The sequence below is a fragment of the Solanum tuberosum genome, unplaced genomic scaffold (genome assembly GCF_000226075.1).
Source record: "Solanum tuberosum cultivar DM 1-3 516 R44 unplaced genomic scaffold, SolTub_3.0 scf00032, whole genome shotgun sequence".
Classification (NCBI taxonomy): domain Eukaryota; kingdom Viridiplantae; phylum Streptophyta; class Magnoliopsida; order Solanales; family Solanaceae; genus Solanum; species Solanum tuberosum.
Genome location: NW_006238958.1, coordinates 181,149 through 207,886, shown reverse-complemented (window position 1 = coordinate 207,886; position 26,738 = coordinate 181,149). Strand labels below are relative to the sequence as shown.

The 26,738-nt window shown below is 31.0% G+C and overlaps 4 protein-coding genes across 12 annotated transcripts; 1 reads left to right on the top strand and 3 right to left on the bottom strand.

Annotated features, from left to right (window-relative positions):
* The first annotated feature begins 5,156 nt into the window (after window positions 1-5,156).
* On the top strand, window positions 5,157-10,014 carry LOC102588423 (uncharacterized protein At1g01500-like). 8 transcript variants are annotated; one of them, XM_006341872.2, is made up of 3 exons: window positions 5,157-5,473; window positions 6,365-7,217; window positions 9,472-10,014. In XM_006341872.2, the coding sequence occupies exons 2-3, from the start codon at window positions 6,522-6,524 to the stop codon at window positions 9,694-9,696; spliced, it is 921 nt and encodes a 306-aa protein (XP_006341934.1). In that variant the 5' UTR covers window positions 5,157-5,473; window positions 6,365-6,521; the 3' UTR covers window positions 9,697-10,014. The 8 variants fall into 8 exon arrangements, with proteins under 8 accessions (XP_006341934.1, XP_006341931.1, XP_006341936.1 ...); XM_006341869.2 differs by having other exon boundaries at window positions 6,361-7,217; XM_006341874.2 differs by having other exon boundaries at window positions 5,157-5,512.
* A 320-nt stretch (window positions 10,015-10,334) lies between these two features.
* LOC102577451 (transporter-like protein) lies at window positions 10,335-14,925 on the bottom strand. The gene is given in 8 exon segments (NM_001287964.1): window positions 10,335-10,561; window positions 10,563-10,594; window positions 10,597-10,791; window positions 10,874-11,119; window positions 11,222-11,320; window positions 11,945-12,121; window positions 12,557-12,656; window positions 14,789-14,925. Coding segments are annotated over 7 exon segments (861 nt in total). The 5' UTR covers window positions 12,617-12,656; window positions 14,789-14,925; the 3' UTR covers window positions 10,335-10,509.
* Window positions 14,926-23,088: 8,163 nt separating this feature from the next.
* Window positions 23,089-24,237, bottom strand: LOC107059687 (putative F-box protein At3g10240). Of its 2 annotated transcripts, none has more exons than XM_015306467.1 (2): window positions 23,376-24,237; window positions 23,089-23,290 (listed from the first exon to the last, which is right to left on the bottom strand). In XM_015306467.1, exons 1-2 carry the CDS (start codon window positions 24,213-24,215, stop codon window positions 23,237-23,239), a joined length of 894 nt encoding a protein of 297 aa, XP_015161953.1. In that variant the 5' UTR covers window positions 24,216-24,237; the 3' UTR covers window positions 23,089-23,236. The 2 variants fall into 2 exon arrangements, with proteins under 2 accessions (XP_015161953.1, XP_015161954.1); XM_015306468.1 differs by having other exon boundaries at window positions 23,398-24,237.
* A 586-nt stretch (window positions 24,238-24,823) lies between these two features.
* Window positions 24,824-26,203, bottom strand: LOC102595496 (putative F-box protein At1g50870). The gene has a single exon (XM_006342152.2). It carries the CDS (start codon window positions 26,053-26,055, stop codon window positions 24,958-24,960), a length of 1,098 nt encoding a protein of 365 aa, XP_006342214.1. The 5' UTR covers window positions 26,056-26,203; the 3' UTR covers window positions 24,824-24,957.
* Window positions 26,204-26,738: the final 535 nt, after the last annotated feature.

Below are 26,738 nucleotides of genomic sequence, written 5' to 3'. Positions count from 1 at the left end.
AAAAATATATATATATATATATATATATATATATAATATGTACAAAATAGTACAAATTGTAATTGGTTGGACCAGCTGTTTAGCAAAGAAGGGAAGAGATAATAAGGTGGAAGGAAACAAAGGGGAAGGAAGAAAAAAGAAGAAGTGAGACAAATAGGGGGTACTATGGTCAAGGAAATAATATTAGGAATCGTTGGTACGTGAGATAAGAATAAATTATTGAATTATGTTATTTTGAATTTGATTGTGATATTAGTTAATCTTACAATTTTATTTTATTATTTATAGTATTATAATGGTGTGATTGATTATACTGTATAAAAAGTGAAATAACTAATTCAATCAAAACTCATGAGATGTAACATATATACCAAGATAATACATTTTTAGTTATAAATATTATTTTAGTTTCAAGATTATTTTACTTTCATCATTTAACTATTCCATATAAAAAAATGAATAATTAATAATAATATATCCTTGTTTATCCTATTTCGCGTACAAAACATGTTAATTTCAACATGAGTCAAAACTAAAATGGAGGTAGTGTGGGAAACCGTGGGCTATCGTTTTTTTTTTTTAACTTATTTGTGAACGTATATACACGTTTGACAGAAGTCTTGTTTCTATTCTTTTGACTAGAGCTTTTAATTTCAAATTATAAAAATGAAGTATTTTCAATATGAAACACTAAATCTCATAGTTTAATAGGAAATGGGTCTGATATATTCCTTAACTTTGTCATTTAGAATTGATATATCCCTCATTATAAAAGTGGCTCATATATATCCCTAGTGTTATATAAATGGCTCACATTTACCCTTTTTCCTCTAACGAAAGTGAAAAAATTAATTTAAGTTTAATTTTTTAATTATTTAAAAAATATATAATCCCATATGGATTTATTTAATCCTCCTCAAACATATATTATTAGTTTTAACTATTTTTTTGTTTCAACGACTAATTTAGATTTATTATTTTGATGGTCAAATTTATTTAAGTTTCGCTAATATTCTTGTAAAATTTATTATAGATGACCCAATTTTTTTCTTCAAATACAAAAACTAAATTACAATATATCCGAAAAAAATAGTTTTAATTTATAATATAGCAACAAAAAAAATAGTTTTAAATTTTTTTCTTTATACTAGGGAATGAAAGAAAAAAATAATAAGAATAAGAAACTCAAATAATGATAATCAAGAAGTCAAAAAATAATTTATGTTCGAAAAAAATTATAACATACCTTGAATTTTGCTAGAAAAATCATATATGCCCCTAAATGATTTTTAAAAAAATCAAAAGTCAAAAATATAAATTTAAAACTAATTTTTTCACTTCAGTTAAATGAAGGGTATATGTGAGCTCATTTTATAACAGTAGGGATATATGTGAGCCGTTTGTATAGCGGTAAGGGTATATATGAGTCACTTTCAAAATGAGGGGAATATCAGCTTCAAATGACAAAGTTGAGGGGTATATCATACTCTTTTTCTTAGTTTAATAAATAAAATTATTATGTAAATTTGAATTAATTAAATTAATAATTTCAGACACATAATAATTTTTTTATAAAAAAAAGTGATGAAGGTGTGGGGTATTTTTAGTGATCAGTGCCACAGTCTGACCATTTCTGTCGCCTTTGACGCATGTGGGTTTTGATATTTTATTTTTTGAAAAATAAGAAATTGGTTTAAAATGGGTCTTATGTTAAATATTTATTTGTATTAGATAGTATTTTTTATTAGTTATAAATTTATAATAATTAAATAATTTAGTGAGATAAAAATGTATATTAATCATATTTAAGTACTATAGTTTTGTATTTTAATGTGTTATATCTCTATTGACTTGATATAAACATGATATGGTATAAAATATATTTTTTTTTAAACAAATTGCAAGGTTGCCCCCAAGTATATATCACAAAATGTTAAGTTTTTTGAATTGTTTTAGTCCAACTAATATCAAAGTTATTAGTTTGACGAGATAAATATGAAAATGACAAAATAATGACAGGACCGGATTTTAATCTCCTTGCTCATATTTAGGTTGGTATATAACCGGTTTTACTCATAACTTGAAAACACATGCGCAAAAAAATTGTGGGCTTTAGAGATCATAAATACTTTAAATTAGCAAAAGTCTTTGAGGATGGACACGTGAAATTTAGTGAGAGAGAGATGATTAATTAGGTGTGTGTGAACAAAATTTCATATCAATAACAAAAGGAAAATACATATTAGATGTTGGAATGACGTGGAGTGGGTGAAAACTATGTTTGACTTAACGCAAAATGAACAATATTACAACATATTAAAAGTATAGGCAAATGATAAATGGTAACATCATGATGTCGCATCATATTTTTTCGGACTCAAATTTATAATTTTAAAAATATGATAAATTTAATAAAAAAAAATTATAAAATTTAAATTTTAAATTTGTCCATCCGAGTCTATTACCAAACCAATAAACTCTTTAGTTGAAAAACTTAGAGCAATAATTCAATTATGTACTGGTGTGTGCATGCATATTGCTAGCTTTGTTTCATTAGCATTTAGTGGCAAGTTGAGTCTCGATAGAGGAGCCTATTTTTAGTTTATATATACATGTGAAATATCAATGGGACAAAAAAAAAAGATTTTTTCTTAATTAAAAAACAGTACCATTAAGCAAGTGGGAGAACAAAGCAAAACCAATAGCAACTACATAATTATTAGATGAAAAGACATGTATCATCATTACAAATTCAGTCGGTTAGAATTACGCAAGTATTAATAACTTATATTTTAATTAGCTATCAAATGATTCCTAATTTGTATTTGTTTTTGAATTTGTGAATTCATATTTGAGTTTTTTATCCTAAAGTATGGGTAAAATGTTTTTATGACATTAGTTTGCTATAACGTTATTTATATTCAGACAGATAACATCATTATAAGGAAATTGTACTTTTCATTTCTAAAGTTGGTACAGCTATAACAAGTCAGAAATAATTTATCTATTTTATAAAGATAAAAATAAATTTGCACATATTTTATTTTTTATTTTTCAAAACTCACTCGCTTATAAAATTACACTAAATGTATTTTTATTGTTATACAAAATCCTACCATTAAAAATATTACAAAGAAAACAATTATTTGACATTTTGGATACATTGATAGCATATTGGACCCCCACAAGAATTAGTGATGAGATAGACACTAGGCAATGTATGACCAATGAATTTTTCAGCCTTAGAATTTGGATTTATAAACAATAAAATAATATTTAAAAAATAATAATTTTACCCCGATAAATTATCAATCTTACAAAATCGTTAAATCAATAGTTCCATACCATTGAATTAATAACATTTTTTCGAATCAAGTTATTGATTTTACCCGATATATGCACATCCCTAGTTGGAGATAGAGGATTGATTTAGGTTAAGAGTGACAAAAATAACTATCTAACCCGTTTAAGTTTGAGCTGGTCATTAATACACAAACCAATCTATCGAGACGCTGAATGATGTATTTGAAAGCGAAACATGATGTATCAGGACGTTGAGGAATGTATCCGAAAGCGGAACACAATGTGTCGGGAGCTCAGTTAATTATGACCCACCAGAATTTAGCCCATTTAGCTATTAAACCCCTACTTTAGCCCATTATGGAAAAACAGATTCGGAATATTAACCATTTAGCCCATCAGCCAGTAGCCCACTAAAGTAAATAAGTAGTTGGTCTTTGTCATCTAACTTTCGAGCTAATGTCCAATAAATTGATCCAACACTTGCCCCTTCATGTCTTTATGACTTGCGGAAATTTTGTTAGTTTGGAAGTTAATTATTTAGATGTACGTTAGTTTATAATATTACAAATCTTATCGAATTTTGGTGCATCTAAATACTTCAAGATACATGTATCTATGGAATACATTGGGTCAAAATCAAGTGTAATTCATTGTAGATACTGCATCCAAGTGGATTCACATGTATTTGGAATACATAGACAAATCTCGCTCGCCAGTCTCATATTCCACTTGTGTATATGGTATCCTAGATACATGTGAATCACACCAGATATGTATCTGGTGTGTTTCGCATGCATTTGAGATAGTTAAACAATTCTTACTCGCCTCTCTCCTTATTTCAGTGTATCTTGTAGCAAAAAAATAACATGTATATATCTAACTTGAAAACTAGTATGAAATTATTAATTAGTGAGATAAAATGTAATTATTTCAAACTATAGGGAGAATCAATAAATATGATAAGAATATTTATGTAATTAAGTAGTTACTAATAAATATAAGGGATCAACACTTGTCAACCACAAAAAATAGCTTTGTTTTATTTTTATTTTTGATTTTCCGCCCGGTGTTCAATGACTATATTAAAATCTCAACTAAATATGACTCACGTATTGAAAGGCCTATTACTTTTAGTTAAAGGTGGAACAATTTCACTATTACATCACAACCCATATTAATAGCTTTGTATCTTTATTGCTTGCTACTATGATAAGTGGGGTTTCACGAAATAAACTAATTTTTAAAATTTAAATAAGGTAAACATTACATATTTAAATAGCTAGTACTTTTTTCAAAAAATTTGACCAAGGGTAAGTTAGTAAGTTTGTCCTTTTCTTCAATTCAATTAAATAATAAATACTCAAAATTCGACAGTAGACGTGGTCTGCTTAGTGATGTAGCGGATATGATTGCTTAACTCTTAATTAGAGGTTTCAAATTCAAATTTTAAGTATGAATTTTTTTTAATAGGGAACGCTTCTCCCGAATAAGGTCCTATATAATATAAATTTGAAATAATCAAACTCTAACGTAGATATCGAACACTGAATAAAAATAAAAGTAAAAATAGTAGATGTGGTCTAGGTTCAAAGTTGGTCAAAAGCTACATTCTTCAAACCTAAATATCACTTTCCATTAAATTAAAGATGCCGACCTCGTAAAAATAATTTTAAAAAATAAATATATCCCCTTATCAGATAAGGTTCAATTCTAATTCAAGATCCATCTCTGAGTCACACCCCTTCAAAATCACCATCAATATTTATTTATTTTGGTTTCCGAATCATGTTCGATATTTATATTAAAGTTGAATTAATTCAGATTAACTTCGAGAAAAATATTTTCTATCAAAAACAATTTCATATCTAAGGCGGAATCCAAAACTTGAAATTAAAGGAGGCCACATCCTTTTGGTGGTCAATATTTTTTTTATTTTTGTTGTGTATGAACTTACTAATTGGATATTGTTTGTCAAATAAACTTTTTTCTGATTTATTTAAAGTCTATCTATATACACACATACATAAGTATTATATACATACACACATCGAGAAAAAAACCTGATTTGTTGGGAGGAAGACTCCAAAAAGCAGCATCACTGTACTTTATTTTGGGCCACAAGATTTGGAGAAAGGCAATCAAAGGGAGCAAGCTCCTTCATTGGAATTTTGTAAGTGATTTGATAGATAATTTTGCACAATTTGGGAAGGTGAGCTTGTGGTTGTGGATTTAAGATTTGACCTTTGTAAGTTTATTAGGTTGAAAAAGATTTCACTTTTTGTCTGTATTAAGAAAGTGAGTTAGGGGTATTTATTCTTGATGGCTTGCAATTTTATAACATAATTTTGGGAGTGAAGGAGGTGAAAAAAATTCAATCTTTATCACCTTTTAGACTTCTAATCTGTGGTTCTGCAGGTGGGGTTGTGTTTGATTTTGATTATTTTGTGATTTCACCTTTCTTTTTAAATAACAAGATTAGTGATGAATTTGTGGATAATATTGTTCTGATGCAATTTTATAGCATAATTTTGGGAGTGAAAGAGGTGAAAAGGTAGAAAAAGATTCAATCTTTATTACTTTTTAAACTTCTAATCTATGGTTCTGCAGGTGGGGTTGTGTTTGATTTTGATTATTATGTGTTTTCACCTTTCTTTTGTTTAAAACAAAATTAATGATAAATTTATGGATAATGTTGTTTTGATGCAATTTTTAGTTAAAAACAAAACAATTTGTGTGAGTAATTCATATGAAGCTTCCTTTTGTTTGTGAATCTTTATGTTTCTTGTTTGTGTGATCCCCTCCATGTTTGGAATAAATTACCTTTTAACCCTTTTTGTAAGGTAGTCTAATTTTCTTTTTATAGCCTTGATTCTGTCTTTTCTGTTCCTTGTATCAAGGTATTCTGTTCCTGGAATTCTGTTTTTTTGTGGTACCTGGCAAAATCTTCATGTCCATTTATGCTTTCGGTTTCGGTTACGGTTCTTGTTTTGTTTTCTTTACAAACTATTAGTGCTATATGATTGTCTGATTGGAAAATGAATGGATGTATGTTGTTAGCCAGATCAAGATACTCGTGAAGGCACCGTGTTGAGTAGGGATTTGAATTGAAACACGGTTCCTAGGCCTACGGGGGTGCCAGATTTACGGTTCTATGATCATGTTCTTGTTATATGAGTACATGGTGAAGGATTCTAGTGAGGGATAAGCAGCTACGATACATGGAGAATTCGCGTGAGTTTCTAAGCAATGGAAAACCAGCTGATCCTAGTCTTCAAATTATAAGGCACCCCTCTTACCAATCTTGTGGGAAATTATCGTTATCTTGGTTTGATATTAGAGTTTTTTACATCAGAATCAGCAATTTTATGGTTGATGATTCAACCCCAGAAAGTCTTACGCTTAACCATATCCCTCTAAGCCCCGATACACTGCTTGAAGTAAATGGTAAAAGATGTTCTGTGTACTCAGAAGGAGCCTCTTGCTTTCTTCGAAGGGACCGTGTTGATAAGAAAGCTGAAGAAGCTACATTTGTGAGCACAGATAGTATAAGATTGACTGGGAGTGTGAATTTTGAGGTTTCGTATAAAGATGATCTTTTTCTCTCTGGGACTTTGGAGATGGCCAACATCAATGATTCTCAAAACTGTCTTAGGAGATGGAGCATGAACTGTGAATCAGTTATGAGTGCTGGCATGGGATTTCTGAAGGGAAAACACATTGTGGGTTCTGAATCATTGTCACCGACAATTGAAGTCTATGTTACCGGTTGCTTCGCTGGTACACCTATCATCTTAACTAAGACTTTGCAGCTAAATCACAGGAAGAAGCACCAAAGAAAGGGTATGTTAGACTCCATTCCGGAGCATGACACATCTGAACAGCATAAAGAAGTCTCATCTGGACATGATCTGCAGGTATTATTTGTTCCTCAGACCTTTTTTTCTTATGTAATCGAAATCTTAAACATGCAAAATGGTTGATATGGCATATGCTTACAGCCAAACTCTTTACATAGTTAACCAATAGGTGGAATGAGACAATCAACATCATTGCCTTCAGTTTATTTAGTGTCTTTCTGATATTTTTCGAGAGACCTAAAAATGTTTTGGGATCTGTCTTCCTCTTTGATTCAAACTGAATTTGAAGTTATTTTAGTGGTGAAAACAAGCTGAAAAAGTTGAAAGTGGGAAAAGAGCTTTTAAAATACATTGGGGCATGTCATCTTTGAAAGTTTCCTAATGGTTAGAGCCTATGTTGCTCCGACTCTTCAAAACTGTCACTAGGTGCGTGTCGGGTCCTTCAAAAGTAGTGTAATTTTGGAGGATCTAACATAGGTGCGGCAACATTTTTGGAGAGTCCGAACAACTTAGGTTAGGACTGCACAAATGGTCAGCTAAAGTGACTTGAACATTTCTACAATTTTTCTTTTTCAAATGACAACAGGGGTACACTATACACAATTTCACTTGTGCGAATTGTATTTAAAAAATTCTTATACGTTAAGCCCCAAAATGTTTACGTCTCTTTTCCTTGTTGGTGATTTATCAAGAAGTAATGCATGATATCTTATACACAGCTCTTTCCTCAGAATTGTTATTATTGATTGCACAGACACCTTCAAAATATATGTCTTCTAACCAAAGGTAACTACATTAATGGTATTCCATTGACAGAGTGGGGACTAATCAGTAAAAACATGACCCTGACAACTCGTCAGTCATCATGGTTTACTCTACCATTGCATCTAGCTTCATAATGTTTCATACCATGAAACATGTTTATTTAATTTTGTTGCGAGCTACAAAAAGTTCGCATCTTTAAGGAGAACTACCTGACACTGGAAATAGAATCTTATCCTAAACATGTCAGAGGGTATGGGCAGCTCATACTTTTAAGTAATTGTTTAATATATAATTTCTCATTCTTTCTTATTGCATTGTCCCTACCTTCTAGAAACTGGCATGCATGGGAGGTTTTCATCAGGATGGCAACTAGATGGGCCGCCATCTTATTCTCATTTTCATTCCATTTCAGCTCATCAAGAGTACTTGACCATTCCGGTGTCTACTTTGAGCTAATTAGAATAGATTCTTCCGTCATAATCTCCATAAATTAGATGGACTTTTTTGTAGGTGGTCTGAATGCGTATTTATCTCGAAACTAAATGTCAGATGTAATACAACAATAATAACTACGATTCAGTCCCAAACAAGTCGATGTCAGCTATATGAATCCTCAATTTTTCATTTGAGCTCATTTCATATCATCATCATATTAAATAAAATAAATGTGAGAAATATGTCCAATATATATTGAAATAATAATAATAATGATAATATTAAAAGTTCTCTAACGAGTCTAAAACATATCCTCTACTAGTAGTTATCACTTGTATGGATCTTTTTCTTCCATTGTAACCTATCTTTTGTTAATTTTGCATTGCTACCGAGCATTTGTAGCTCTTTTGAGAGAACTTCCTCCCAATTGTCTCTCAGTTGGACAATATTGAAGTGTCAGCTGCAAAAATCTAAGGCCATCCATCTTTCATCCCATGTGTGAATATTCTCATGTAGATAATTGAGTGTGAATTCGTCACGTGCTATCCATCTTTCATGATTAACTTCAGAAATGCTATGATATATGAATTCTGCTTCTGATGATATCACTTGGCTCCTTACTCTGATGTTGTGTGATTGAATAGTGCCATCCAGTTTTGTTCTTACATTTTTTTTGCACTCCATATGACAACCTTAATGACATTTGTTTCTTTTGGGATATCCGATCCATTACATGACGCATATTAGCTTGTTATACGTCAACGTTGTTCCAAACTCAAGTTGACCTTTCTTAAAAGTAAATCCAAAGTTTGAAATTTTCATCTCATGCGTAAGTATTGCCTATGTGCTGCTTTAATTTTGAAGTTGACAAAAATTAGTTGCAGTTCATCTACACTCTACAGTTTCTGATTATTAAGTTTTCTGTGTCGTTTCGATTGAAACATATTATCATGGCAGTGGTTGGTTTTAGTAATTCTTTAGTACTTATTTATTTTGAACCACAAAGTAAGTTCAACAGCTGCAATTAATTAGATGAATCCCACAGCTTCTCAGACGCGTAACTACGTGATGGAAACTGCACAGCTTCTGAAGTTCATTTTGTGTTTCACAGGTAACAGAATACAACAGAAACTACAAACCAGAAAGCGAAGAAGACTACAACAGCATGTACTGGGGACGAACAGAACTTATGGATGGTGAAGACGGAGAAATGTCCTGGTTCAATGCTGGGGTCCGAGTTGGTGTTGGGATTGGCCTTGGCATTTGTGTAGGAGTTGGAGTAGGAGTTGGTTTATTAGTCCGTACTACACGAAACTTAAGAAGGCGCCTTATGTAATTGCATAGTATACATATAAAGGCTAACAAAAGAGAGATACTTGTTTTAAGAATATATTCTACTTTTTAGACATTTTCGACGTTGCTAACCATTTTCTTTTTCATGTGTAATCTGTTTGCTGCATTTTGGTGCTGAGGAGTGCAACAGTTGCTAAAGCTGTATGGACATGTTTTTAGGTATTATTGTATCATGTTGAGCTTGTTATTTAATGTGTAAATATTTATTTTGACAAAAAATAGGACGGATTTTCATATGAGAACCTTATAGCCTGGTATTTGTGCCTTTTAAGCAATGATAATATATGGGGTGTTCATTTAATCAGTACAACTTGTCCTTATGACTCAATATAATAAATTATGTAAATAGTTGATGTTGAAGTGTATTGGAAATGTTTGCCCAACTATAGACGGAAGATTGAGACAAGACATGACACAACTTCAACTAATGAAGGCCAAAGATTTTAACAGCCACAAATCTAACAACCTCTACCACAGATTTTAACAACCACAAATCTAACAACCTCTACCACGAAGCGTCAAGAGTAAAATCTGCATACATCTAACAAACTTTTTGAAATAAAGAACTTAAAGAGGTAGAGGGGGGAATAAGAAATGCTTAAAATTTAGTACTTTTTGATTTCTGCATAAATCAAAATACAACCTACAATCAAAGTTCATCTGAAACAAGCTAATGTCTGAGAACATGATCTTACATTCCTCATTATTTATTTAAACTTAGTTAGGCATATAAGAGACTGAACTTTGTCAGTGGAGCAATCATTTAAACTCAGGCAGTGGCTGGTAGAGCAAGAGATTAAGGTTCTGGAGCAACTTCTACTGCAGAGTAACTACCATTACCACCAGGACCAGGGGGGTGTTTGTCCTTACCCCAAAACTTGGCGGCCTTCACATCATCTTGAGCCATTAGCCTTGAGAACTCCTCGTGATCATAATTCAGTGTCGCTGTTCCTCCAAACTCAGTAGGAAGATTATCCACGTCGAAGTATGACTTCATCAGTTCCGCGCTATCCTTGTTCTTTGGATACACAAACTTGACCTTTTGAAATGTTTTGGGATCCATAAAGTATTTGACAATCTGGAAAAGTAAAAAAAGATGAGCTAGGTTTGTTCAACTAGCAGGGAGGAGGTAAGAAAAACAAAGAGGACTAAAAACAAACCCTCCAAAATGTTTCAAAAAGTCGCGGTGGATTGTACAAAATTGCTGCAGCGAGTCTCTCAGGGTAGTGGTTTTGCAAAATATTGATGCTCTCGCGAGCAGATTTTACAGGAACATTATTGGTTATAGACCATCCAGTGAAGTCAATTAACCAGACCATCTGTTCTTGACCTTCTGGCAGATTAAAAATGGCATTCTCGATTAGATACACCAAATGCTTCATCTGGTTGTCTAGTGCTGCTGTGTTCTGCAAATATGAGCAACAATTTTAAGAATTTCGCAAAATGGAATAGGAATTTAAAATTTCAAAAGAAAAGTTTTTGAAGATATCAACTTGCTTGTACATTACCTGCATTCCTGGCCGCAATATTAGGACTGTCCTGCCATGGCGGTCATGAAAATTTGCTTTAAATACCTTCCCAGTCTCACCTTCTTTCGCTACTTCATTCTAACAATGCAACACCATTTCATGGTCAGCAGAAGCAATTGTAAACTAATATAATATTTTACAGGAAATTGCATCTGCAGAGGCCTAAATATGAAATTGGCAGAGAACTAATTGATTGTCGAGTGGTCAGTACAGTTCCAGTATCTCCTTCAGAATATCCGCACAACATTGCAAAAGACTCATACTGCTTATATTTCAATATTAAAACTGGTCATGGTATTAGTGTGGTCTGTGGTTATTAGTGTGACCTCTTATGTCCTCAAGGAAGTGGCCAAGTGTTGAGGCATGGAAGTCAAAACATGGAGATCCCATGTTTGAATCCCAGTTCCAACAGTAGGTGCGCGCCCACCAGCTGTAACCTTGGTGGCAGGACCTTGGTACTATGCTTATGGACTGGATAGTTCACCCCGTAGACTAGTTGAGGTGCGAGCAAGCTGGTTCGGACACCACTAATATAAAATATAATAATTTTCCAATTAGATTTTTCATTCTAGCTCTCACTAACAAGCTTTTTTTTGTTCGATATGTAGCTCTGATAAACAAACAAGTTATCAACAAAAGATAACCACATTAGTGCAAACAACAAGAGATAATCACATTAGTGCAAATCTATTGTTCCCTTACCCAGCGAATTTCTTCAGGTTTAAACGATAATCTCCATTTAAGCGTCTCCTCCAACATCTTCTTTGCTTTATCTACATTCCAGTTCCGTGCTTCCAAAAACCTTTTTAAACATGCATCAGTGCAGAACTGTGTGCTGCGCCCTGAGAGTTGCCCCAGGGAAGCCCTAAGCTCCTTAACCTAAAAAAAAAAAATATTTATCATCCTCGCCATGCAGCATCAAAAGGATTCAATCATCTTTCGTGAAACATTCGTAGGATAAGTATTAATTTTTCTGATAAAGTAAAATATTTTCATTCATAAACATGGCCAAAACAGTTGTATACAAAGGGTCTACCAAAACGTAAGGATAAGTTAATATATGCAAGGACAATGCATGCACAGAACATGGCCAAAACAGTTGTATACAAAGGGTATACCAAATAGTAAGGATAAGTATTAATATGCAAGGACTACACATGCACAGAACACCAACACCTCTTCCACAGAGACAATGATAAGAAAACAAATCCCTAAAAATGTAGAATCATAAATACATGAGAAATCCAATCTATAATCTAATTGAAAGCAAGAGGATATTAACATACAAAGATAAACAACAGGACTATTGGTTACCTTCTGCTGCTGGTCCTCAACACCCTGTTCACTATTAGAGTGGTTCTTGCGACGAAACATGGTGAATGCTACTATAATTCGTCTCTTACTTGAGCTTTACCTGAAAAAATGATTAATAAAACAAGTAACAGATTGTTAATAGTTAATTTACCCATGTAGCAACGCAGATGTTTTTCTCACAGACAAACTGCTGACATAAACAGACAAGGGGAATTGGCTTTGGTAAGCAAGAATGTTGTAACCAGCCTTTTATTGAATAAAAGGCTTAGGATTTGTAACAAAAATCTCTACACGCAGTTTATTGCTTCTATAAGAATCACTACAAGACAAAAAGGCAAACATATTGCCTAATCCCAGATAGGCTTTTCCCAATTACAAAACAATTTACCATCGATATCAAAGAAAGATAATGTCGCAGTCTAATATGCTTCCCCGATCAACATTTATATGTTTTGTCAAAGAGGATGATGAAATTGAGAGGCAGAAAACTTGCCTAAAGTAAATTGCTAAAGGCGACTGAGTTATTACAGGTCCAGAAACCCCCATCAGGTAGTGTCACTAAACACATATCATTTTATCAAGTTGTCCACTTTCAAGAATCAGATGCATCAGCAAGTACAAAAGTAAAGTGCAGATTCTCACGACATGATAGGTAATTAGGCATTACTCTGTATTTAGAAGACAACTTGGCAATAGATTTGGGACGAGATCCTAATAAGTAATATGAAGAATGCTCAATGCATCTTTCACTAGGGATCTTTTTTATCAGGAGTTACCAGCTAATTCGTGAAAGCGTAAAAATCAGAGCAGCACGAACACAAAATATTCACATTACCTATAAAAAAAAATTGACATATCATATAGCATTCAACCACCAAGACTCCCCACCAGAAAGGGATCAATTTTCACTGCAAGCACATAGGCTTGCATTATAAAACTTGTAGTTTGCTGTTTGCCATGTTTTCCAAGAATGCAACAAGGCCTCAAATAAAAACATGCTTAAGACTTCTACTAATTTAAGGCAAAGTAGACTTGAAGTGCCAAGGTATATCACACAAAAAAAATGAAACTTTGAATATCACATTCATTAATTAACGTGGGGTAAATTGGTGTCATACATTCCATACTTCTAGCCTATGTTGTTGTAGAACCACCTTGTGTTCACTTGCTTTCAAGCACAAAGGAACTATTTTTATCAAGTAATAATTCAAATACAAAGGAACTCGCAACTCTTTTTGATAAACAAATACTATTGCAAACTTCTTTGATTTCAACTTATCAAAACATGGCTTCTAGATAAACTGCAAATCGCAGCAAAATTAGTTACTATGCTTTCTTTTTTTGTTGAAGTGCAAAATTCATCATTTTGAGTATAAGCCTTCTCAAAACAAATTTTCATTATTCATCATTTAAAAAGAAAAAGAACTATCATAAGGTCAAAGTCAGGAAGAAGTATAAGTTAGGTGGTAAACCAACAAAAATCACCAAACATAACCTTTGCAGGGGTAGCCTACAGCTGCTTGACTCATGATCTACCGACAATGGAGAGGTGATTCATGAATAAGAACAATCTTTTCGTAATTTTCTACTTCAATTAGGGACTACAAGATTAGAAATATTGGGGGAAAAAAAAAACAAAACTTCCCCTAAGCCATCACAAATTTAACACATCCAGTACAAAATAATCTGCTGCCACTCAATCAACTACAGAATCATTTGTATCTATTCAGCTCTATCCAAGTTCATTTCAGCTATTCAGCCTAATTCGAGAGTAATTAAACGTAACAACAACAACAACATAGCCATTGACATCTCACAAATGGTGTGCCTAGACCTTAGCCCTTCCTCGCAGCCTCGCGGAGGTAGAGAGGTTGTTTCAGTCAAATTACAGCAAGTCAAAGTAGTTATGACGGAAATCCCAAATCAAGTACTACTAATATTTAGCCTTAGATTAACACAAACAAAATAAAAATCACCAACGCATATAACAAACAATCAACAGATCCAACAACTCCACTATAACAGCTAACACAATAATTAAAAAACTACAAAAAAAAAAATCAGAAACATGTCAAACCTACACCATACACAGCAAATAAATCAAACTCACAGAAAAACACATAAAACAGAGCAAACAAACAAACAAAATCCCAAATTCACAAACAAAAGTTAAAAAAAAACACAAGTAAACCCTCCGCCACCCATGGCGGCGGCAGCCGACTCTGATCATACCTGACGAGAAACGGAAGAAGAAGCACAAAAAAGTGAGCTTGAGGTCCTTTTTCAACAGAATGTCATGCAAATTCTGCCAAAAAAATAATAAATGGAAGAAAAATTTAATTCATACACTCACGCACTTCTTTCTCTCTCTATATCTGAGGAGCAGAGTGAGAAGTTCACACACCTATTTCTCTCTCATATATATATACAAAATAAAATAAAATGAATAGCCAAATAAAAAAAAAAACACCATAAGGTATTTTTATGTTAAGAAGCTTTTCGGCAAATTCCATATTGGTATTAAGATCGACTAAATTTAAATTGACATAATACATAAATATAATTTTTAATTTAACTTTAACTTGTAATTATGTTTTTTAATTTTTGGTGTGCATAAGTAGTCAGTTAAATTTGTACACAATTAAACATAGATACATTTGTCCTACATGACGTCCTATATGATAATTTTGTGTCCTACTTGATGTCTTACGTGTATTATATCATGTCGAAATGTGTGTCTACATGTTCAATTTTATACAAATTTAAGTGTCTACATATGCATATCTAAAATTGGAGGACATAGATGCTAGCTTTAACGAAATTGAAAGATGTATTTGTGCATTATGCTATTTAAATTTAGCACAACGCAATAATATGCTCTTTAACTTGGCTCTATGTCCTTCAGTTTTGAGTTTGCCCAAGTATACACTTAAACTTATATAAAATTGAACTAATAGGCACATTCGTCATACGTAACATAATACATATAGGACGCTATATAAGATGAATGTATCTATCTGATTAATTTTATACAAATTTAAGTGTTTACTTCTAAATACCTAAAGTTGAAAGATATAAATATCAACTGAAACTAAATTAAAAGATGCATTTATATATTACGTCATTTAATATTTAAATTTATATTTAAACAAAGTTAAGTAATATGAAACGGAGAAATTAACAAACTCAATAAATATGAAATAGAAAAACTATATTGTTTTTTGAGAAAATTATGAGTCATTTGTACGACTTCTCGTTGTCGTTTCCTAATGACTAGTGCTATGTTTGTCTAGAAGGTGATATTTTTTTCAGTCACCGGCACCACGTGTCATTCAGATCTACGTTGTTGAGTCTTTGTGGTGAATATCCACCGTTGAATATTTTGTGAGTTAGTGGAGATCTGTCACGTTAGTCAAATTTGCCGTGCGTTACACAGGAGCAAATTTTGTTGACCCGATGACTCCGGGATCCATCTGATTTGTTTTAATTTTTTTAATTAAGCTTAGTCTTAATAAGATTGGATTTCTCTAATAAATTATTTCCACAGTCTTATTTTATGTGGCATCGTTAATTTAACAGCGATGTTTGAAAAAAAAAATTGTTGTTTAAAACAATTCTTATATACTTTTGCTATGGTAAATCATTTCATTTAAAGGTAAAAATAAAAAGTTACTCCTTCTGTTCAATTATAGTTGTCTACTATTGACTTACTACGAGATTAAGAAACAATAATTAATAGGGCTATATTTAACAAATCGCCCTTAGTAAATATAAGTCATTTAAATATTACAAAAATATATATTTAATAATAATGATAAAATAGACAATATGGTAAATTATTTCATTGATTTTATAAACTGGACAAATATTGTTGGACTTCCAAAATAGCATAGTAAACAAGAACAGATAGACGGAGGGAGCAAATTGTTTCTAATTATAATAAAGTGATATTTTTTGTGATGAAGTTGAAAAAAAAGTGTAACATAAAATGAAACAGAGGGTTAATAGTTTATGATGGATTTGTAGCGTACTTTTTGTGTAGTGATAAATAAAGTAAAATGATATTTAATGGAGTGATTGTTTACCAAATAAAGATGGAACATTACTAACTATTTGAAATAATTTTATGCTACACAAATCTTATAGAAATATGGCAATTTTTATTTGTCTTGGGGGGCGGAGGAATTGAAATGATATAAACATGTTTATTTATATCCTTGTCCAAAAGTACTGTATTACTCAAATATCTCTCGTTCGATCATAAATTTTAAAATTTCTATTAATTTCTTAGGAAAAATTGAGGTTTAGCGAGTGAAAGTTCCGAAATTTGATCTGATTCAATTTTTGAAAACTTGAGTATATTTGAAGATCGAAATTTTAAAATTTAATCAAACAGATATTTACAGATAAATTTTGAAATCTACTCTAAAATTATTGGTCAAACACTATATTAGTTAATATTATTTAATAAATTTACAACCTAATACTACACGTTGGATCTAGTTGTTTGATTTATTTATTTTTTAATTAAAAGGAAGAAAAGGGGAAGATGCTAATACAAGATATTTAGAATCTTGCACTTAAAGATTTGATCCCTTTTATTATAATCTTTGATTTGATGCTCATCTTGTAGTTTCATACCTTTTAAATTTTGCATGTGTGATCTTCTTAAAGCATAATTAATACTATCAAATTAGATAAATAAAATGGTTTGTGATAAATCGATGATTGGTGTTATCAAGTATAATGTATACTCTTAATTTATATATCAAACTTAATTAATTTCAAATTGAAATGCAGTAGATGTTAATCATCAAAACAAATTATCACGGAGTTTATAAGGGAAAAACTTAGTCAAAGTAAAAAAAATTGGTTTATCTTTAATTTATGAGTTTAATTAGTATATAACTTATAAGCAGTATAATTTGACCAATTTCTTTTTTAATTATTTCATCTCTAATGTCTTTTGTTATTTGAAATACTCTTTTAAAGATATAATTGTTCATATATTTTTTCTTAATTTTTAAATATAAAAATATTTTAATCAAAAAATCCTAAGAGTTTATTTTTAGTTTCGACACTATTTATTTTAGCCTAAACTTCAATTTATTTTCTCTTTGAATTAGAATTTAGACCACATTATGTTAAGTTGAAAAAAATAATTAGATGTCAGACTAAAATTAGAATTATTTTCTTAAGTCAAATTCATCGCCTAAAACCCTATATCATAATGGCTTTTAAATTAAATTCAATAATCTCCACAAAATGTGGAAATTGTCAAAAAGACATTAAATAAAAGTGGGGGTCCATTGACTTGAATGATTTTTTTTACATTTCTTTTTCCGTACATGTGGTTTTTTTTATGTCCCATATTCACATTGGAGCCGGACTAAATTTGAATTGCGCCAGAAAGTCCCACTTTTAGCGTAAAGCGCTCCCTAATTAAGACAACTTCGTACACCAAAGAGACTCAAACTCGAAGACATCTTGGTTAAGAGACGAGAAAGTAATTACCACTTTACTACAACACTTGTGGGTACCGTACATGTGGCTTATTACTAGAGTTTTTGTTTATATGAGTGGTTGAGTGGTGCGTTAGAAAAATATCTAATGGTCATTAAAAACGAACCATAATTGATAATTTAAATCTAAAAAAAATACTAATAATTTATCAATAATGATTTATTAGTTAATTAGGTCAATTTTAATTTAGATATTATTTTTATCGAATGAATTATTGGCTCGTGATTCAAATTGTTTAATTTTCATAATAAATGAGTCGATAATTTGATAACCAAAATGACTTAATTTCAATTATCATCAGTGTCACTAACAATCTTCTAGCCCTTTGTTTATCTATCGAAGAGATCACTAAAACTTCAATTCCATGTTTTTCTTTAAATTAAGTGTGTGTTTTTTTTTCTCTAAATTTACGTTTTAATTCAAATCAACAAGTTCAATTAGCACGAAACAAATAAAAGTAATTGAGCAATGACCATGAGTACGAATAATTAACATGATATCCACGTTTTGTTGGAACATAGATCGTTTGGTACCTAACAATTAACATATCTTGATAAATGGATTTGAACTTTGTGTCATGTAATATCAAATCGTAATAATTAAATTGATAATTGAACCGTACCAATATATGATATATTAATCGATTTTGTAATGGTTTAGTATATCTACGAACCAATAATTGATAAGCAAAACTAATAACATTTAAAATCGAATTGAACTATCCGAGAAATATACTGGTGATATGGTGACTCTTCATAAATAATAGGGGTGATATTACTATATTATCCTTTGACTTTTTTAAATTTGATGTTTTGATAAATGTGTTAGATGCTAAATGATATTTAATAACAAAGGTAAAATAGAGACAAAAAAATGAAATATCTTTTGAATTTTTAAATTGAACAACTATTTTTAATATGATAGAAAATTATTGTTAAACGGAAGGAGTATCAGAATGTATAATACAGTAATTAAATGGCGGAGTTCTCTACAAAAATAAATTAAGAAATAATAAGTAATGGAAAAGAGAAATAATCCTATGATCCCACCATATAAAAAAGGATTTTAATAATGTAATATAATAAAATTTAAATAGGCAAACAAAAAAAATAATATAATTAAAATAATTATGTAATAAAATACGATTGGTGACAACCATCCAAACAAGCTGACAGATCATCAGTGTCGGCCTATATTTAGGGGCGGAGCCATGTGAGTTCGGTAGAATTCAATAGATTTTATTTAAATAATGTATTTGTGTTGATAAATTTATTAAATAATATAAATATTAAATTTAGAACCCAATTATTATTACTTAAAATCTTCATTGTAAAGTTGATGGTGACAAATGGCAGGTGGCAAGTATCCAATGAAATTAGTTGAGGTGCGCAAAAATTAGCTCGAACACCACAATCATAAAAAATAAAAAAATAAAAAAAAGAACTTCATTATAAAATTCAAAATTCATAATGTTGGATTTCTAGTTTTTCCTATGTCTATGTTATTGAGTGTCGGCCTATGTCGTTGGACGTCTGACTTTGTGGCTAGGTGTCGCTCGATAAAGATTTGAAATTTATGGGTTCTTGAAGCTCAAATTGATTTGAAGTTATTGTTTTGCTTAGACATACATTTAGATTTCTTAAATTGTATTTTTTCTCATAAACATGAATACCCCACAAGTTGTGATATTTTAAGAAATAAAATTCAATTCTAATATAATCTTATCAAATGAGCAAATCATGATCCCTAAATAAGATATCGGTATATCCTAAGACGCCTCATTGATAAATCATATATATTTCATAATTCCTTTTTATAAATGAATGTTTGCTATTATATCTATATATAATTTGAACTAGAATTGAAGGCCAACTCTATCAACAAACGAAAAAATTGAATAATAATAAAAATAAATAAATAAAAAGAAAAAAACTTTAAATCATTTCGCAAAATGGCAGCAAAAGTAAGCAAAGTGGTTGCCAATTGTGACATTTCACTGATGTTATATCTGCCACATCTATCTAATGGGCTAAAGTCGTAGGTAAAAAGAAATATTCATATTCAATAAAATAAAATAATTTAAATAGTCTTTTGAAAAAGAAAAGCCAAGTGAAGAATTATTTGCATTGCAAAAAACAAAATGAACTCATCTAATAAACGAATAAATAAAAGAAGTTATTCAAAAAATATTTTGAAAAAATTGTATAAATACACAACTTAAAATATCATAATCTCTAAAATTTTCTATTATTTCAAAAAAATACAAAAAAAATTCTCTCGAATACATCTCTCATTAAATAATATATTATTTGTAATATCGAATAACCAAACAATGTATTCGGAAGCAATGAAAAATTTGAGATTTTTGTAAAATTTTTGGGATAAAATGTAATTAGCCCCAAACGTATAGGAGTGCCGGGGTGCTAAATAAGACTTTTTGTTTTTCTCACATTCGATTGAAATTCTGATTATGACAATTTAGCTTTATTTTTAAATTAACTCAAACAACTAGCACTAATTAGTTTGATGTCAAACATTTAGGAGTAATTCAATAAGTTAAATTTAAAATAATAACATACTCTTTCACCAATTATATTTCATACATCCAACATTTTTTATCAAATTTAAAAATTGCTAGAATTAATTAATTCATATATCAACCATGGACTACAGAGTACCTTTTATCTTCTTTTTTTTTTTTTTCAAAAACAATCTAAATCTACATGTTATTTCCCTCTTCTTCTTTTTCCTTACCTACACAATTTTTTTTTTATGGTTCATCTGGTGTATCGTATCCACATTAAAGCCCGATCAATTCAATTTCACACTGGGTAGGGCTATATTTTGGGGTAACACTTTCTCGACCTCTAATTAAGGAAAGAAAAATTATTCACTGTATCATATTCTTTAATCGTAAAGTACACAACTTGCTCATGCACTACTACAATTAATTTGTTTTTTTTTTTGCCACCTCATGTACACATGTAGTTTATGTAAGGGTAAGAAATAAAAACAGTTTGGGGACCCAATAAACTGCCAAATGAAAATAAATATCATAACAAACAAGTTGGAATATGTGGAAGAGAATTAAAAAAACTTGCGTGTTTCTACCTTTATCGTTTTATTAGAATGTCTCCAAAATTAAATGCACGTTTCATATTCATTTATTTCTTAATTTATTATTTTTTCCTTTTCTAGAAATAATAAATAATTTATTCTAAATTACTAAATAAATAAAAAATGAAAAAACATTTGTTCTTGGACTTGGAGGAAGCATCACAAGCTCCACTATCTTAAAGATTGCACATTGAATAAAGTTTTTTTTTTCTGGTTTATGTCAAATTCTTTAAGAGATTTTGGTTTTTATACGTAAAATCCACAAAGAATCCTTACATAGTTATTATTTTTATTTAAATCGTAAAATTTTATTGAATTGTTCAAACATCAATAAGATTAACTCGGTCTTATTCTTTATATATATAATAAACATTTAATTAAAATTTGAATAGATTACACGTTGATTGAAAAGATATAAGAATATAATATGATAATTAAAATGAAAGGGATGGAGTAATAAACTACTAGGAATTTATGGAAGAGAATTTTTTTTTCTATTCCATTATTCGAAAAGAAGAATAATAAAAGCTCACAATATATCCCTCAACATTACTTTGTGAAATTGGCTCAAGATTGTAGATTAACTATCCTTTTGAGGAAAATAAAATAGAGGGATTTAATTTTTAAGTCAATATCATTTTAAAACATATGAGCAATAATTATTGGGTTCTGTCAAATCAAAGCTAGCATAGAGGCTTCGACATAATAAAGAAGCTAGAAAAGAAAAGTGACACTTTAGTTATAAGAGTCTTTTAAAAAGAGATATTGATAAAAAAAATAATATATATATATATATATACCTGTATTAAGTTTATGCGAGTTTCACACTCCAATTATCACTTATTTTCTTTTATAAAACATCTTGAAGTTTGACTTTAGGCCACCAATAGTATTGATCCATCCCCTAATAATCTGATATAATTATGATAGAATAACTATGAACTCATTATCAAGAATGTCTAAGATTTCCATTGTATAAAAGAACATGCTAGAAATATTTTTTCTTATTTGTTTTAAGTCATGTATTTGCTATACTAATAATTTTAAACCATTTAATCTAATGTAGGAATTATTATTTTTTTGGTGGAAACTGAAATTGAATCATAAACATACCTGGTAGCACTGTTCACAACAAGCCTCTTCAATAAAATTAAGCAAAAACTGAACATAATTCTTTTTTTTGAGTGATACGGAATAATGTTTTCAGTAAAATTGCAACAAATTTTTAACAATTTCATAATTCGTATGTCCCTCGTTGATTAGGAGGAATTTATTTTTTCACCTTCTAGTTGGGCTAGCAATGAGGATTGGACTCGCACACACAAGAAAGTTGGGCCACAAGACATTGTAAATAAACGCAAACCATGATCCAAGTGTCATTCTCCTTTATTCGCCTCAAGCTAAAATATTTACACAAGCGAGAATGAACAATCCATAAAAAAACTATAGGAAAAACTAAACATAAATTCTACATTCAAACTAGCAAAGATGATAACGGAATAATGTTCTCAACAAAACTACTAACATATTTAAACACTACACTAGGAATCTTGTATTGTCCAACAAAACTACTAACAAATCTGAAGCAAAAAGGCTTTGAGGAAGAGGAAAACAGAGAAACAGGGGCACTAACAACAATTCTAAAGCAAAAAGACTAGAACCTCGAACTCATAAGCTTCAACTTCTGGCTTTGCTAACACTACCATAAGTCAATTTCAGATTTGATATCAAAATTCTACCCCAATTGTTACATCAAAGCTAAAATATTATATTTAACACCAATTGGTAAGCCATGAGATATATCAATCTAGAACAAAAACTGAATAAAAATGCACAAAATCCATAAAAACAACTATAGCAGAAACTAAACATACATTTTACTGTTTTCTTGCTAACATATTCAAACTAGTAAATACTTTAACGGGGTAATATTCTCAACAAATCTGCTAACAAATGCTATATTGGCATAAGGTCTCTTGGTTATGTTGCTATGCTCAGTAAATCTTATGCAATTAGCCGGCATTGAAGCAGGAGCACCCACTACACTCGTTGTTGCAAAAACATACGCCTTCTTTGTCTTGTCATACATCTTTTCTGTTCCAAGCAATGCAGCAATGACATCAATATGCACAGGCAAGTTTTCTCTACTAATATAAACTTTCTCAAGAGTAATATATACCTCCTTTTTAATATCCACGTACCCAAAATATTGTCGATCAGAGTTCTTCTTGATGCAATAGATAGCCAATTTTCCCCAAATTGCAGTATCCATGATACTTAAATGACTGAAATAAGTTTGTGGTGGAGGTAAAACATAACCAAATTCCTCATCTGCAAAGTTGAAATAAACCATATAATGCGCCGGCCAACCCAAATAAACAACTCCATTAAGGTAAATGCATTCATCACCAAAATCATCACATGAGATACTTCTATATTTAAACAAATCAATTTTTCTCCAAGTCGAGTTGGTTACTCCTAGCGTTAGAATTTTGGCCTCGAACGTGTAATCACGAGTAAACAAAAGTAGCAATTTGAAGTTTTCCGTCACCTGATCAAACCCTAGAACCAATTTATCAAATGGACAATTGAAGTTTGGTGTAATTCTTATTTCTTCATTCACGTAGGTTGGGAAAACTTTTATCTCCCTTGTGGTGACATTGAATAAATAAAACTGACTATCTTTATAGCTATACAAACAAACAAATCCATTGCAATGATTCGAACAAATAGCCATATCTTCATCGTAGAAAAAATAATCAAGTTGTAACCATAAATCTATCGATTCATGACCTCTACCCCAATGCCTTTTAGGACGTGTATTGAGTTGAAACAAAAGTCGGGAGGCTGAAGGGCAGACTTGAGAACGAGCATAGTGTAACCGGATAATATTGGGATCTTGCATAGTAGTATTCCAAGCTTTAGAAATACACTTGAATCGCATGAAAGACTTAGCTGGAAGATATGTTAGAATCTCCGATACTATGTCATGAGACAAATGTTGATAATGAGTCTCCATAACTCTAAGGCGAATAAGAGAAAACAAGGGAACGATATAAATGTAAATAGTTGTTTATATAGGCCATAAAATATTGATTAAATTTCACCTCTCCTTAATAGTTTAGAATTTGAATTAAAAAGAGATTTTCTTTGACGCAAACTCCAACCCAAAAAAAAAAGTTTAAAATTTGAATTAAAAAGAGATTTTCTTTGACGCAAACTCCATCACCCCCCACCCTCCAAAAAAAAAACATTACCCGTTAAAATATTTACTAGCAAGAATATATATATATATATATATATATAAATTAATGATATACATTACTCCGTATTAGATTAAATATCTAAATATCTTTACCGATTCACAACGTTCTTTACCAGCCTAGCCCCATTTGCTACTTATCCTTAAAGAAGAATTTTTATCATTAACAAAATAAAATGCGGCTAGACATTGTCGAGTGGTATAAATTCGATATTTTGGGAGTACCAACCCAAGTTAAATATGAAATTTATCATCAGTGTATAAGATAAAAGTAACACAAGTCATCGAGTTTTAACTAAAAAAAAATACAGTGAAATCAAAGGTTAAAATGGGGCACAACCAAGACTTCATAAGAGCTAAATTTCTGTAAGAACAATTGTTGCTGTTGGAATCAGAGAAGTAGGGGCGCAAATTACACAATTCTAGATTCAAACTAGTAAAGACGTTAACAGGATAATATGCTCAACAAAACTACTAACAAATCTTAAACCAACAACATTCAAACTAGTAAAGATGTTAATGGGATAATGTTCTCAACAAAAATGCTAATATTATTAAACACAATACGAGGACTCTCGTCATCGTTGTGGTCAGCAGAACTGCTAACAATTTTCAAGTAACAACGCCTTGAGGAGGACAAAAGCAGAGACGCAGGGGCAGACATTACATTTGTTGTTGCTAAAACATGAGCATGTTCCATTTTCTGCTCATTAATCCATTCTGCACCAAGCAACATAGCTGCAATGGATATAGAACCCACCTTTTCACAAACCTGGTTAACATGGTATACTGGAAATAATACTGGACCCTTTATAACTAATTTCCCCCCCAATACAGTTCGTATGATACTAGGCATTGCGAAAGACATTGATGTGTCGAAATATGGGAGTAAAATATAACCAAATTTCTCTTCTCTGAAGTTGAAATAGACCATACTATCGTTCCAAGAGTACCAATAAACAACCTCATTGAAAAAAATACATTCCACAAAATAATTAAATGCTCTACTACCATTAATCTCATCAATCACATCGATTTTCCTCCAAGATGAATTAGTTTCTTCTAGAGTTAGAATTTTTCCCTTTAATCTACATAGAAGATTTGAGAAAATATGAAGCAATTTGTAGTTTCCGTCAAATCCCAAAAACAACCTTGGTTGCTTAGTAAATATCTGACGTGATAGTATATCCTTATTCATGGAGGATGAGAAAGGTTTTATCTCCTTTGTGGTGACATTGTATAAATAAAGTAGATTATGTTTATAACTATACCAACAAACAAGGCCATTGCAACTATTCGAGCAAATACTATTCTCAGAAAAGCAATCAAGCTCTAAGGGAAATACTTCAGATTTACTTGTTTCCGGATGATAGGACAGGCAGCTACCTGAAGGAGGATATGTTCTGAGTTGAAATAAAAGTCGGGTGGCTGAGGGGCGGGTTTGAGAACGAGCATAGTGGGATTGAATGAAGTTGGGATGTTGGGTCGAAGTATTACAAGCTTTAGAAATACACTTGAATCGCATAAGGGATTTAGCAGGAAAGAATGTTAAGATCTCAATTAGTATGTCATCAGAACAAAATTGATGTATCTCCATAACTTTGAAAGAATAGGAGGAATAAACCTAATTAATTACTAAGCCTTATTAGCACATAAGAGACATATATAGCAAGGATTGAAAGACTTAGCTAGGGTTGACTACAATTATTAATCACTAAAAACATATCATATTTTGGGTTATTTTTTCTATGATATTTAGCATTACTTTGTACCATGTTTAGTTGGCATTTTTATTTGTAGTATAAATGAATAAATTCAGAAGCAAAGCTAAAAAATTTTGTTCATGAATTCATAATTTTATTTTATTTAATGTGTTTTGAATAAATTATTTATACAATTGTTGTGTATGATTTTGGCAAACTCAATAGCTTTGACTCGTATCTTGTATTTATTAGAGCCGTCAATATGGGCTAGGCCTGTTGGGCTGGCCTGGCCTAACCCGGGATTTAATAGGGCTGGGCTAAAAATTTTGGAGCCCATTTAAAAAAAGGGCTTTTTAGCCCGGCCTGAATAAGCCTGCTGATTTGTGGAGCTTGAGAAATATAGGTAGGGCCGGCCCGTGGGCTAATACAAATTAATTAAAAAATATAATATAATATTAAAATTTAAAATTAAAAGAGATCCAAACTCAAAATCTATTTAAAGTTTTGTAGGAAATCACTAAGTATAGAAGTTGCATCCACCATGAAAATGTCCAAACACTTGTTGCTACTCGAAACT